The sequence below is a fragment of the Pleurodeles waltl genome, chromosome 6 (genome assembly GCF_031143425.1).
Source record: "Pleurodeles waltl isolate 20211129_DDA chromosome 6, aPleWal1.hap1.20221129, whole genome shotgun sequence".
Classification (NCBI taxonomy): domain Eukaryota; kingdom Metazoa; phylum Chordata; class Amphibia; order Caudata; family Salamandridae; genus Pleurodeles; species Pleurodeles waltl.
Window position 1 is genome coordinate 139,770,492 of NC_090445.1, and position 16,169 is coordinate 139,786,660.

The 16,169-nt window shown below is 41.4% G+C and overlaps 1 protein-coding gene across 1 annotated transcript in view; it reads right to left on the reverse strand.

The window, feature by feature from the left end:
* Window positions 1-1,891: 1,891 nt before the first annotated feature.
* The window catches only part of KRT222 (keratin 222), a 235,361-nt gene continuing 221,083 nt past the window's right edge, over window positions 1,892-16,169 (reverse strand). Inside the window, exon 10 of the mRNA XM_069237608.1 lies at window positions 1,892-15,666. Coding sequence (XP_069093709.1) covers window positions 15,450-15,666 — 217 coding nt within the window. The 3' untranslated portion in view covers window positions 1,892-15,449. The remainder of the gene's footprint in view (window positions 15,667-16,169) is intronic.

Here is a 16,169-nt window from a genome sequence, read left to right on the forward strand (position 1 = left end):
ACCCGGTTTTCTGACCGCAGCTTTACCGCCGCGGTCAGAATGGCCCAGGAAGAACCGCCAGCCTGTTGGCGGTGCTTCCGTCATCCGCGACCCTGGCGGTTTTGTACCGCCAGGGTCGGAATGACCCCCAAGGTCTTTTTGTTCTGTAGTGCATTAGATAAAATAATGTATAAAGAAAACGTACTTGTTTCATAAAGTATCCATAACAACATATGAATGGCCTACACATAATAAAAACAACATGAACCTACAAGCCTTCATGGCATAATGAAATTACCCAGTAAAACATACATTATTATGTTACCTCATTTAAAGACAGAAACGTAAGGTCAGTGTTCACTAGCCCCCTGGTCAAAAATAAAGCTCACAACAATGGGAAGTGCTTGTCTGTGGCCATGGTCCAAATGTGCCAGAACATCTAGTCAAATAAAACGGGGGAGCAATGTAGGAAGACACACTGTCTTACCCTGTGTGTAATTTGTGGCATACTGTAGGCCCACTAGGCATCCATGGCATGATGATGCCCACAACTGGCTTCAGCATAATGGTGGTAAATCTTAACTAAGACCGCTATGATGGTACATACGCCTCACATAACGGCTGTGGAAATTCTGGCATATGGTTGGCACCCTTAGCATATAATGGGGACACATGGGCAAATGGGCCAGAATTCTTCTGTGGTATGACAGAGTTATTTGTGAATAATTGAAGAGTGTTTGAGGAAATTGTTACTGTAACAAAAATAATATTTTCTGGTTTTAGAAATTTGAGTGTATTTATCCAGAATGAAAGGCTTATATTTTACAGTCAAAATCTGCATATTTCCAGAAAGTAGTTAGTTAATAAGGACAAAATACTTGAATTTCCAAATATATATTTAAATATGTTTTTGAGTGACTATATATGCTGACTGTGAAAACGTATTACCGATATTTCTTTGGTGTCAACTAACACTTGCTACCATGATTTGTGTCAAGGCATTTCACTAGCTATGATGATGTTCTTATGACAGTATGACTAATGCCATCTGAGGTCTAAACCTGTAGAATTGATGTAACCTGTCTGCTGTTTAAACTTTTAATGTCTCTCTAACCTTAGAATAGGTCTGCGCTATCAGCCTGTAAGGTGCTTACTACGTCTCCTGGCTACAGTCTGGCATTCCACGTTCTGTGTATCTTTAATAATGGGATAGCAAGTGCCCTGGGCTTTTATGTAAACAAAGAAAATAGACTTCCAAACTCATGGGTTGGCAGTAAAAGAAAGCCATATTCCAGGTGCAGTGGACCCGTAACTTCTCTTGACCGGCTCCATTGACTTTGCTGCATTCATGATAGCCCGTGCGTCCTTTACTACCTGTAGGAATTTTTAAAAAAAGCATACTGTGATGTTTTGTCCTTAGTATCTATGACCTTTTCACCACTGTTTATCAACTGCTTTGTCAAAAGAAGTTTTCATGGGTTGAGGTAAATCCGAACACATCAAGCTTCCTTCGAGCAGAATGACAGTAGAGGATTTTTTTACGGGTGCTCTTTCATAACATGGCTTTAGACCAGGTTTAGGAAAAAATCCCTAAAAGTCGTATGTTGTTCCATTGTTATTTATGTTTTTGGAGGGGGAAATCCACCCAAGCCCCTCTAGACCATATTTATGTCATACCATTACCAAGCTTCATCAGCCACTCTCGTTCAAGGTAGCCTTTACGTTCATCACTGTCCGCAGTATCCCTTGTGAAGTATTTGACCCAATCGCCTCACAAAAACCTGCCCCTAGAAGTGCCAAAATAAATCCTTCCTCTAATTTGCTGTAAATGTGTTCACTGCTTTCTAAAAATCTGCAGTTAAAAGTCAACAATAAATAATGATAAGACATCCCAAATAAAGGCGCACACAAATACAGTAATATTTGTATTTATTGAAATAATGCCGTCATTCACTTTGGTATTGCTTTCATTTCAGTCTTAAAAACACATCACCCTTTAAATCTGACTGTCAGTTCAAGCATTTCCTTTGTATTATATTACAAGCAGAAAAAACTGTACTAAGGAATAAAACAGGCAATTACATTCAGAATGAGTTAATTTACAGCAAGGCAAATAATGTGGATGCTAATATGAGCATTTTATGACCTAATACAAAAGGTCATACAATTAACATCCCATGTACAATTCTGTTTATATACATTTTTTACAATGCTTAAATAAATGTACTGCAGTGTACGTTAAGGGACTTTTTTTACAGAAAGAAAATATTTTGATATTATTTACACCAGACTAGTCTGAGGGCCTGTTTTAGATCTTGGCAGTTAGGGTCCCACCGTCAGATTTCCGCTGCTGTGACGGTCTGCCTACCGTATTTCGCTGTTGACGGTCCCATAGACGAAAGCCCGCATTCAAACCTCTGTCTCTACCAAGGAATCCCATCCTCTGCCGACTGCACCATGGGCTATGGCGGCTGACAGCGGGACATCAACTACACTTAACTGCTGAGCAGATTTGGATCTGCCTTTCCGCCAACAAAAAAGTGTCAGTCTGACCTCCAAGTCTGTGTTGGGGGACTGGAAAGGGGGAAGGGGTGAAAACCCACCTTTTTTCCCATTCCGCCTCCATCTTTGGACATGACTGGACAACACTCTCCGTCACAGCTGCCACTGGACCATGGAGAAAACACAACCCCCCCATCATTGGACACAAAGGTAGGAAACCCGCATTGTCTGTGTACGTTGGGGGGGTCACTGTACACGAGCACTGAAACACCACAGACTTATACATGTCACAGTAATGTTTTTAAGTTACTGTGACATACATGTGACAGGGGCACGAGTGGTCAGATGGGTGGGCATATACTACTACACAAATCACACACATACACAACTATCATCATGGTGTCAGTATTCATTGGCAAATTCATGCTGGCACCACATTGACAGTATATTCACACCTGTCAACTGTTTGCACCTGTGCACATAGCCAGGCGACCTGTACCTGTCATTTAGTGCTGCAAGTTGTGTGTGTGTGATCAGTATGTGAATGTGTATGTGCAATGCAAGTTGCTGGTTGAGGCGCCGGGAGCTGGAGTGAGCACTGTAGTTGTGTCAGTAAGTGAGCCACTTGCATTAGACACGGGTGTTGTTGTGCATGTTGTGTGTTGTGTTGCTGCGTGGAACATTCAGGTGAGTGGTGTTGTGGGGCGGTCATTGTCACGATGTATGTAGTTGTGATGTTGTGTGAGTGTGTTTGTGTAGATGAGATCTTCAGGAGGAAGCTCAAGACATGGCTCTTCAAATGAGGCCCAGACCCTCCAACAGCATCTTGAGACCCTCACAGGTGAGTAGTTGCACTTTAGAAAAACTGATTGATTGATGACTGTGTTGGTGTGTTGGTTGTTGTGGTTGTGTTCTATGTGGGTGCAGTGTTAATGGTGTGTGCATGATGTGTCATGAATGTCCATCAATGTGTGTTTATAGCAGGTATGTGTTGTGTTGTAGTGGTATGGCAATGGATTCAGGTGTGTATGTGGTGTATTGTGTCATGTGTGGTGGATGGGGGCACATCTGGCAATGGTTGAGTGTGTGTGGCTTACCTCTACTCCACAGCCACTGCCATTGAACGATGTGCATTGAGTCCTGAGATGTTCTCCCTCTGTCAGCAAACTGCTACCAGTACACCGCCAGAGCTATAACATCTAAATAGGCGGAAGACCATCGACTTGACGGTCTTCTCGAATCTGCTGTTAAAGAGGCTTGGCGGTGCAACCGCCAAGATCTAAATCTGGCTCTTAGTGTTTAGGTTCAGATGTTTTAGTCAGTTACAGATGAATTATGTTTCCCTATTTCTATTCATTTGTGTATGACAAAAACAACTCTAAAAAGTTTTAAAAGTGCATTGTAGGGAACACTGTCTTCAAAGCTCAGAAATGTTCACACTCTTTGGTTAAAAGTCTAGGCACAGATTGCTTTTGTGACTGTGGTATCATCACACTTGATGCAAAAGCCAAAAGATTTACTTTGCTCAATAAATCCTATATGTTGATGTGGTTTGCCTATTGGTGTGGGTATCATATTCATCCTGTCATCTTTTTAGGTTTGACTTAATGAATATTTCATGCAGCGATTTTTCAGGCCAAAGCTTTTGGAGATACTGGACTTTGGGAACTCGGTGTGCTATGTGAAATTGTTATCTTTGTTATTGGGTGTTTGAGAAAGAAATACACAAGTGTCATTCTTCAAAAATGGAATTTAACTGATGCACCACAACAAAATGGCATCTGTGGACTCATTGGTAGTGGCCTTTAAAATGGAGTTCTACAGTTACAGAAAACATTTTGAAGCTAGGTATTTGCTACACTAGCCTCTACACAGGTATATCACGGTGCTGCCTGACAACAACAGATAATGTAATCAACTTCACAGACCCTAATTTCCCATTACAAGGATTTACTGTTAACCCCACTGCCTGCTGGGAAATTTAAACAAAAACTTGTCTAAAAAATCTGGTTCTAAACTGATGCAAAAAGTAATTCCTTTGAAAACACGAACATTGCAAAATCATAAACACCAAATACATGTCTCTTTTGTAGAAAAGCCTTGTAAAGATACTAATTGCAGATGGGGAGTTTGAGGGTCTGGGGGCTGTGGCCAAGCTCTGAGAAAGATAGCGGCAGAACCATAGCATTCCAGAGCCCGGCATCGTAATCCCACAATAATCTAGTCATTTATCCTTAAACAACCCTCCAGTAAAGTAACTATGCACTCAAATCTTCCAAGTACTGAGGTGGTGAAATTGCGGTGAAACAGGCACGGACCTAGGCTGCAGACTGGGGCATGACCTGATTGGGTGGAGAGTGGCAGCGGGCCAGGGCCTGTGGCATGGGCCGTCCAAGAGACAGGGGTCCTGTATCTGGCTGCAGTGCCTAAACTGAGCTCAGAAGGGCAAACAAATAGAAAGACAAGAGCAGAGAGAAGAGCACTGCCCTGGAAAAGATGTCAGGTGCTGCTTTGTGACTGCAACCGGGAGCAAAGGCTGATGGAGAGTTAGGACCAATAGCGAAGGAGCAGTGAAACGCACTAGCCGAGGTAATAGTCCAGAAGTGGGACAGTGCAAGTGCCTTGTCTGCTGGTGTAGGGGTGAGGACGGGGCACAATAAGGGGGTGTAGGGGTGAGGACGGGCACAATAAGGGGGTGTACACTAAGAGGAGCAGCTCTGAGGGTCCCAAAAGCACTGGTGATCTTAGAGGAGCCAGAGGAATGACCCCATTTAGGAGGAGTCTAACCTGGGACAGGCAGGGGTGGCTGGTAGAGACCCCAGCAAGAGACCTACCTAAACATACTGAATATTTCACAGGTTAGATAAGAGCCTCAGGACCAGCCTTCTGGGAATGAGGACTGACCAGGAGGAGCTCTCTGTGCTCCTGCGCATAGCACTGAGTAGGCCTTCCCACCGAAGACAAAAACCTACAGGTAAGCAAATACAATAGGAGGAAGGAAAGCTGACAGGTTACAGCGGGGATATAGGGCATGGCATGTATGGCATGTTTAATCCCCCTCTTCTTTGGCAGGCAGTGATGAGTACCATACTGATAATCGATGGCCCAAGCAGACACTATGATAAGGGAAGAAATATAGAAATACAGTACAAACTTGCACCCCATGTAATGCAACAGAATAGGGAATAGAGAGGGAAAACACATCAACAAATTAAAACAATAGATATGCTTTAATTTCATGGAAGAGGAAGGAAGAGCAAATAGTGAACACCTAAGGGAGGGAGAGCGCGGACAAAGAATGAGTAAAGTGCGATACAGAACCCAAACTTAAAGACATCATTATGGGAGTCAAGAATGACAAGAATATTCTGGAAACCAGAAGTGACACCATCAATATTGACTGACGTCAACTGCCTCCATACTGACTTAAAAACAAAACCGAGTGACAGACTCACACATAAAGAATAAACAGTTTGCACAATCAAAAACAAAGTCAAGACCCTGAAAGTAACCATGGATAAGCTGATGAAAGACAACTGGACAGACTGGAAGGTTCCGAAGAAAGGTCTCAGAGACATAATATCCACCTGCCCAGTGTACTGGCCCAGACAATAATTGACAGACTTTTTAACTACTGTGAGTCATCCTTCAGGCAGCCAAAATGCAGTTTGACAATGCTACGGTTCCTGACTTTTCTGTACTAGTTCACATACAGGAGTAAACTTTGAGGCGTTAAAAAGGAAGATGAGATAAAATACACAATGTTGTTTCTGGTTAAACTGAATGTGGTGACTGAGGATAAAGTATGGACATTTCAGACACCTGAGAAAGCATGCGATTGGATTGAAGACTGGAGAACAGTAATGAAAATGCAGACCCGAATGGGTCTTTGAGCACATCACATCGAATGGGACGTCTCTGGTGGATGAAGACGTCGGAAACCTGAAGAATGTGTTGTGTTATGTTACCAACATTTATTAAGAGCATATACACCATTTCATGGCGCTGATGCATATGAGGACTGACCAAAACAGACTGCTGAGAAAGAAAAACTCTAATTATATGCTTGATGGAAAAGACAAGTTTTAAGAGATTGTCTGAATAATAACTTAGGGATATTCAAATCTCAAGAGGGAAGTAGTTCCGGATGCCGTGAGCAAGGACAGAAAACCTGGAACCACCCATTCTCTCTTTTTTTTTAAATCAGAAACCGACAAAGGGTTCTGGGAGGAGGAACACATTACCCTGATGGGTGTATATTTCAAAAGTCAAGACTAATAAAGGCAGGACTTTAAACCTTCAAGAGTTTTAATAGTAATGCACCCTGTTTTGAAAACAGTCCTTTCTTCCATGGGAAATCAGGGAAAGTCCCTCAGTAAAGAGGCAACATGACAGTGATTAGGCTGCCAAAATATTAGACGGGCTACCTGATTTTGAACTATTTGGAGCCTGTGGAGAAGACTCTTAGGAAGACTAGCATAGAGGAATTGGAATAGTCTGGCCCACATATGACCAAGGCAATTACAACTTAGATGAGAGCATAGAAATTTTCCTTATCGTTCGGAGCAGTAGAAAGCAAGATGAAATCACTGCACCTAATTGGGGTTTCATTGATAACTCGCCGTTGATAAGAACACTGAGGCTTCTTATGGATTTCTTAGGGGACGGAGGTCTCCCCAAATTAGAGGCCAGAAATAGGCATTCCAATAATCAATAATCAATATTGCTTTTTGTATTAATGATCTCAGTTTTGTCCGCATTGAGTTTAAGATGATTACTGTTCATCCAATCACGGATAAAAAATGATTTCTTTTTTAGAGGTTTCCTTTGGCACAGGGGAGTCATCAAGCTTAAAAACTAGTTGCATATCATTGGCGTAATTCACACCATTTATATTTCTAAGTGCGTGAATAAGAAAGCGTATGTATATATTAAAGAGATGTGGTGAAAGGGAAGAGCCCTGAAGTAATCTGCAATCCAGATGGACTTTTGATGCCCTAAAAGGAGTAAGGCACACTGAGTAAGGGAACACATTGATCCAGTGTAATGCATGCCTCCCAACCCTGCAGCTTCAAGATGATCCACCTAAAGATTGTGGTCAACTGTGTTGAAGGCCGCAGAGAGATCTAGGAGAACCAATGCCTGTGTGGAGTCTTTGTCCCATTCCTGATGCATAGCATCAACCACAGAGAGAATGACTGATTCTGTGTGTGGGGCAGAAGCCAGCCTGACAAGGGTCTAGGCAAGTGGATTGTTCAAGAAAGGAATGGAGACATTTTGCCACATGAGCCTCTGACACTTTTGCCAGGAAAGGTAGCAGTGATATGGAGCGGACATTTTTCAATGTGAGGGTATGCTCACCAACTTTCTTCTGGAGAGGAATCACTACAGCCTCCTTAAATGAGCTGGGTACTTTGCCTTGACAAAGAGAGAGATTAAAGGGGGACAATCCTGGACCAGGAAAGGTAAAAAATACAGATTTTAAGACTTTATACCGGGGCAAGTGTCATTGGGTGAGCCTGATTTTACTTTGACCAGCAGTTCAATGAAACAATAATTACTAATAGGAAAGATGGTTAAGGTAAACAGGTTCCTATCTTCATGTGGAGCAGAGTTTAAAAATGTGTTTGCTGGAATACTATCTTTCATGGTCTTGATCTTGTCAATAAAGAAGGTATTGGATGAATCACAAACATTCTGATAAGGGCAAATTCTATCAGCATTAGATAATTCTTATACAGTTTGGAAAATCCCCTTAGATTTTTTCATAGAGAGGAGAATTTGATTAGTAAAAAAGGAGGACTTCCGTTCTTAGTGGGAGAGTAATCTTTCCGCCACTTGCGTTTGCAATGGTGCTGTTCCAGCTTGGCTAACCTTAGATCATCAGTTAACCACTTAACTGCATCATGCCATCTGGCCAGCTTGGATCTGCGCAGGGGAGCATGGACATTAGTTGCTGCCAGTAGCCAGGCAGTAGGCAGGTTTAGGCAGCTAAGCTGGTCTGGAAGGTCTAATGATTTCTGACAGCCATTCTCGCCATTAGCCCAATATTTAAAGTTGCTGACTATTAAACTTTTTGCATGGTCAATTAAAGGGGGGGGGAAGGAATAGTTCAAAACATTGCTGGGAAATATTTAGCTTATAATCAGGAGGTTGGTAGGTAAGAATACATATGAGTGTTTGAGGCCTGAGACTTCAGTTTGACCAATAAGCTGTCTACACCATTATTATTAAGGTGGGTTAATTTTGAGGATTTTAGATTTTTCTTAATCAATGCGGCTACACCTCCACCTATTGTGCCAGCTGGCCTGTTGACAAAGAGTAGCTATCAGTCCTCAGGAAGGGCAGCTAAGATATTGGGCAAAGATTCATCAGTAAGCCAGGTTTCAGCCAAAAACTGTAGAATGTCTGGAGAGTCCGAGTCCAGTAGACGGAAAACCTCCATTTGGTATTTCACTAGGGAGCCAGAATTTAGGTAAATAATTGATAGCAAGCCTGATTAAGGGCAGTCTCCGGTATAATTAGTGCTCCCTGCTTTGTTAGCAAGTAGAAGGTCCAAGGGGCTAACAGGGTTAACCGGGGGATGAGAGGGTCACTGAGATTTAATAATCCTAGGTTTTGCAGCTTTAACTTAAGTTGGGCAGTCTAATTGGTTAATCACCAGTTGAAGACATTTAATTTCCTCTTGGGAGCAAGTGTATTTTTGGCCATAATAACTTACCCCTGGTTCCGGTCGGGTTTGGACGGGTGCAAACGGGCTTGCCTTTGGCGCACCAGCGGCATCTCTGTGCAGATGAATGGATAATTATCTATGGCATTGGCAGGACAGAGCGAGGCCATGGAGGGGAGGAGGATAAAAACCCGAAAGGTGACACCAAAATGGCTGGGAATTGATAGGGATATCTGGAAAAGTACAAGCCCAAATTCAAGAATTGTACATGTTGTCCACAGGCTTGGAGGCAGAAAAATGCTAACTAAGATGAAGGAGCAACCTCCTATTGCCAAAATTGTATTTTTGAGGCAGGAGTTTGGACTTGACCAGTAGAGGAGCTCACAGTTTACAATAAAGAGGCCTAATTGGATGAGGGGGATGAAATGGAGGATACATGAGAGGACATATGTTAAAATCAAGTTTCAAAGAGAAAAGTCTCTCCTGTAGATTTATTACAAGACCGGAAGCTACCATTATGCATTATCCTTTAATGCCACTCCATGCAGCACTTGAAAGAACATTGCATCATAAACAAAGTCAATCTAGAATAGAACATTGGCAAAATAGAAATAGTCCATGCACAAAGAGATCTGTTTCTTTAAATAGCTGCTCCTCAGATAAGTAGCACTTGCTCTTTACTGCTTACATTGTTTGTTAATTATTGTATTTATTTTATGGAATTGATGTTGTTAGACTTTGTATTTATTATATGTTTAAAGATAAGTGTTAGGCTTTGTAATTTGGGTTTCCAATCTATGGAAATGTTAACGTTTGAGCTGCCTTTTTCCGTTTTTTGTTTAGCATTTAAATTTTAGTGTGCTGCACGGCCCTGTTCTCCGGCAGGGAACAAGCTACCAGATACACCGATCCTTTCTTTCCCATTTATGGGACGCCAGTTTCTCTGACTCGCGATGCCCTATTTCGCTTTCATAGCACCCAAATGTTGCAGCCTGTGTCTAAAGTCCAACTCTCCATCCAATCAGTCGGGCTGACTGGTCTGCATTTTTCTTGAACCGGTGGCCTGCTCTTCGCCCAGTGTGCTAGACAGATGGGTATTGCTACGCATTGATGTGTCTGGCCTCTTAGAGGAAAGCTTTGGGCAACAGTATTGCCATCCCAACGCAATAGTTTCTGCACCATTTTGGATTGGTGTAAAATACTTTTTACTGCCTATTTTGCGCTGTTAAACAGAGATGCTGTAACTATCAAACGATGACAGTTGGCAGTTTCAGGACTCACGTTTCAACTAAGGAAATATTACAGTTGGATGCCATAATCCAACACTTGCTGTAAATGCCTTTCTTCAGAACTGGAAAGGGGCAGACACTTATGTTTCCCCGCCCCCTTTTGCAATGATTCAGAGGGTCCTTCAGAAAGTGAAGCAGGAAAGATGCTCCCGTGTTCCAGTAACTCTGTTTTGGGTCTCACAGGCTTGGTTCCCAATAACTTTGGAACTCGTTTGTGACATTCCACATTTTCTTCCTGCCAAAGAGGGCCTTCTGAAAGATGTAGATGGAGAGGAACATCCTATGGTACAGTCAGGGACTTTGAGCCTTCTTGCATGGAAAATATCAGATCATCTTCAGAGATGTCAGGTCTTTCCGGAACAGCTGAAGAGCTCTTTGAGGAAACTTGGGCTCCCTTGTTCTAGTAACTCTGTTTTGGGACTCACGGTCTTGGTTTCCAATGACTTTGGAACTCGCTTGCGACATTCCACTTTTTCTTCCTGCACGGAGAGCCTACTGAAAGATGTAGATGGAGAGGAGCATCCTATGGTACAGTCAGGGACTTTGAGCCTTCTTGCATGGAAAATATTAGATCATCTTCAGTAATGTCAGGTCTTTCCAGAAGAGCCGAAGAGCTCCTTGAGGAAACATGGGCTCCCGGAACCCTGGGAAGGTACAAAGTATTCTGGAAGACCTGGGTAGGTTGGTGCATGGAGAGGAATTTGATCCCATCGAGGCTCATAAAGTAGAGGTGGTAAACTTCCTGGTTGAACAATTTGATAAGGGTCTCAGTTATAGAACCATTAACTGTTATAGATCTGCAATATGGCAGGTCATAGTATGATTAACGGCAAGAGTGTAGGGAAGACTGTTTTGATATGTAGAGTGCTTAGAAGCATCAGACTGAAAAGACTGCCAAGACCGAGATATCAGACTTTATGGGATGTTAACTTAGTGCTGAGCATGTTTTCTTTATGGCCAGGGAATTGATTTTTGGAGTTAAAGAAACTCCCTATGAAACTAGCTACTTTACTTTTCCTGTTCTCTTGCTGAACAGTTTCGGATGTTAAAGCATTAGAGGTAAGTAACTGCCTTTATGACCCTTTGTGGGTGATCTTTGATATAACTAGAAGAACTAAAACCGTGTTGGATACAAAATTTTACCCAAGATATGATTCATAAAAGAAATTGCTTGTGATGGATTGCATGAAGGAATATGATTCGCGTATGAGTGAATTTTGTCCACACGGTACTAATCAATTGTTGATTTCTTTTGTCAAACCATTTAAAGTAGTCACTACTGCTACCATCGATAGGTGGGTGAAATGCATTATGAAAGAAGCTGGTATTGATTTTTTGAAGCTTTATGCTCATTCTTTAAGAGGAGAAATGGTTAGTCAAGCCTTTTGGAAAGGAGGAAGATTAGAATACATCAGGAAAGCTGCGATTGGTCTAATGCAACTACGTTTGCTAAACATTATTGTAAACCAATTGAACATATGTCTGTTTTTTTTGGAGGGATACCAACATGCATAATGATAGCCTCCAGTCTGGAATTTAAACAGCGATTCTCCAAATTAAATGGCAAGAGAATATGGGTTTCATTAAAGACACAGAGGCTAACATTAACCCACCCTCCTACGCCAGTTGGTTTCGTATTAAGCTAAAATAAAGTTAAAAAAATTAAAAAATTTATTTTGTGTTGCGTTTTTGTACTGTTTAAGTATATTTTGGAATTTAGGAAACTTGATTGTAATTGTTACTGAAAATATTTATTTTCAAAATATATTATTTTCTCATTATAATTATTTTTACAGATAATAACTAATAGGTCAACTTCACGGAAGTGTTTACATGAAGTATTGCATTTGGGGTTTAGATGTTTCTTTACATTTCTACCAGTATGAAAGGAGCAACTTTGGATCTACAAATCGTGCATTTAAAAGATGCAGATCTCTATGTGCATGGACTATTTATGTTTTGCCAATGTTCTATTCTAGATTGACTTTCTTTATGATGTAATGTTCTTAGAAGTGCTGCATGGAGTGGCATTAAAGGATAATGCATAATATTAGCCTCAGTGTCTTTAATATAATTCACATTCTCTTGGCATTCAATTTGGAGAATCGCTTTTCTCTCTCATCTTTGATATACTGTTTGGGCTTGGTCATCCCCGAAGTAAAGCATGAAGTGGGGAAGGCAACAGGTGCCTTGGGAATTGGGGAAGTGGACAGTTCTAAGCAAGAAACATAGGGAGGCATGGTGGGAAGGAGTTTTTTGAGAAGGAAAAGGAGTTTTATTTTTTGCTTTTGAGTCACACATGAAACTCATGTGAGGAGCATACAAGAGCACTGCCGAAAGAGCTATTAGGAGATGTAGAGAGAAACACCTGTGATAGATGGCCCACAAAACAGGTAGGACGTCCAACCTGTATGTCCTGGAACATAAACAGTCTGAGAGATAAAATAAAATGAGGAGTGACCACCATTACTTGAAAAGGCATATCTTAGATGGATTACTACTGCAGGAAACACACCTGAAACGGACAAACCGCAGAGTCCTAGAAAGGAGGATACAAAGTATTGGCACACTGCGGATTCAAAATGGACTCTAGGGGGTCGCAATATTAATTTTAATAAGGAAAGCAATCCCATTTGTAGAAAGAGAACAACTGAATAATATGGGATCTAAATTGGTACCATTAATGTAGCGAACATTGATATTGGCCTGGGACCTTTATCTCACACTCTCCAATGGACTGGGCAGGCAGGGCCATAGCGGAAGACAAGGGTCCACACACCTACAAGGATTTCTGGATGCCTTTGCATTAGCAAACTATGGAGGATGCAACATTTGTTTGTGAAACAGTACTTCTTTTATTCTAGGGCACCCCAGTCCCTATCTCATAATGACCATGTCCTAACGCAAAAAAAAACAATCCTTGGCAGATTTGCAGTGTCCTCATATCTCGCAAGGAGCATATTAAATCGCTCACCTTTAAAAGTAACTTTAAAAGGAGAGGGGCCAGAACCTCTGTCGGGATGGAAACTAGATCCATGGCTCCAGAAGGACAGAGACCTCCGTCTGTAATTGAGAGAGGGTACTGGGCTCTACTTTAATAAGAATGCTGGAATGGTAGAATCCTGGGAGATGGTTTTGGAGACATATAAAAAGTGGGTAGAGGATATCCAATGTCATTAGTAGTGGTCAGGGGCAGGAAAATAAGAGATGAAGTCAAACACATTGAAAAGGATACTATACGGCTGGAACTTAGATATGCTGAAGAGGGAAAGAGGCGCACAAGGGATTTGCTTAGACTGAAACAGTGAGAATTATATCACATTCTGACTTGGAGAGTGAGCAATATTTAACTGCCCATCTAGAGGAAGCGGTATGATGTTGGAAATAAGGCAGGGAAGCTACTGGCCTGCCTCACGAGGTGAGACCAGGCACATGGTTAGGTCAGTGAATAAGAGGCTGAGGGAGGTGGGAGAGGCTAAGATAATGTAGAAATAACAGGCACATTTTGCTGAATTTTACAAAAAACTATAAGTCAGGAGGACCGTGGTAGGAAAACAATAGACCTAAGATTTCCTATAATAGATTAACCCATCCATACTATTGAGAGAGTACCAATGTGAACTAGAGGAAGAGAAGGTTATCTGGGAGGAATTATTCACTCTTGAGAAACCAAAGAATATATATTTGTTAGGAAACAAACATACATTAGCAGTTGTGAAATGTTAAAACTTACTTATTGACAAAATTGTGGAGTGATAAAAACACTGTTGCGTTGTGAGATAAATGAACTAAAGTGCAAGAATAAGAACATGAAAGTTTTAAAATGCAAACTTTCTGTGGCACAATTCACCCTATAAGATTCATGGCACAAACACACAGCTTACCACCTAAGTTTCACTAACTTTCTGGATTCTATTTGTTTTGATTTCCAGACCAAGTGATACTCAATCTATAAACTGATGTGTTTAAATAAGGTTTATCTCAGATTGAAACCTCAAAATAAGCTGTGCATGTCTGGTAGCATCTTGTGAGATCAGCACGCTTTCATATACATTTTGCAGCTGTCTTGTAGACTTCACCAGAAATGGTTGCACTTTCCATAATACTATTATTTGAAGTAATTACTTTGCTGTACCGAATTGACTTTTCAAACCCCATTGTTACTCAAAGACTATTCAGTGAGCATGGAAACATTTGCCATTTGCCAAATAAATGTTTTTAATAAATTAATTTAAATGGAATTTAAACAAAAAACGAATATATATATTTTAAAATATGTTATTTGGTAATGTTATGAATAAAAGTAGCATTTTGAAAATATTCATTCACTTGCTAGGGCATGTGGCATGACACCAGTAAGTTTGATGTGTTAAATTGTGACCTTGAGGTGCCCAAAGACCACAGTTTCTGACCTTTGCAGTTATGGAAATTTATATCAGAGCTCTGTTAAAAATTATTTTAAAAATGAAAATGAATATTTAAACAAAGAACCTAATATAGATATGGTTCAATAAAATCATTGTAAAGTTCATGTAGTTTTCTTCTTTACAAAAAATTGTAAACTCTGAAAGGAAAAGGAATTAGGAAAAAAAATCTCTTTTGGGTTATCCTAGTATGATCTGTGCTGAATTATTACTAATCTGCCAGTAATGTTTAAGGAGGTCTCTGTGTTTTCCTAAAGATCATGTGGTAAGGGATGTAGATGAATTAACTAATACAACGTACGTATCATGAAACACATTTTAAGGAAGTGAAAGGTTTTTGTACTAGAGTTTATAACTTCATACCAAGTTTTAGAGTTTGTTAATTCTAGAAATTCTAGGCTAGTTCTAGATTCCTGTACTGTATCCTGATCCTGGGAAATTTCTTAAAACCATTTCGACTTTGTCTCCCCAAACCTTCCTGATATGAACAGTCAGGTTCTTAGTGTAGTTTATGATGACGTTTTTTATCATAAGCTTCAACCTCTCACTGTAGCTCACTTTTCGACGGTGATGCTGCGCCACTTGTCACTGGGACATGCTGGGAATACTGCAGGAGCGTTTCATTACAAGCCTAACTTCGATGTCAGGCAGGCTATCAGCCTCACTGACTGGCGAACTCTCTCCATTTACCGGTTCAAGATGGAGGTCAAAGCGCAGGGAGGCTGACTTCTTCCTCAAGTGAGGGTTGTCCTTAAAGAATGAGCCTTCCCACTGTTTGATAACTTTGTCTACGTTCTCACTCCTGCGAAGATAAATAAAACCAAGTAAGCTTACCAGCCTATACTCCAGGTTTCTGGGATTTAACCTATTACTAAACATCAAATATAAATTACACAACACTTCAAGTAAACCACCAATACCTAGGCCCTTATTACGAGTCTGGCGGTCCTGGGACCACCAGACTTGCCGTGGCAGTCGAACAGCAGCCAAAGCAGTGGTCCGGCATCCATATTATGACCATGGTGGAGATGCCATGGTCCAACCGCTGGCCCCGCCAGGTTGCCGCCGGTCAACAGCCTGGTGGTGCTGGCGGTCTTAATCCGCCAGGGCAGCGCTACAAGCAGCACTAACCTGGGGATCACAAGACCCCTCTCCGTCGGCTTTTGCATGGCGGTTCCACCGCCATGCAAAGGCTAGCAGAGATGGGGTGCCGGGGGCCTCTGCACTGCCCATGCACTTGGCATGGGCAGTGCAGGGGCCCCCATGAACAACCTTGTTGCGCTTTTCACTGCCTTTTCACATTAT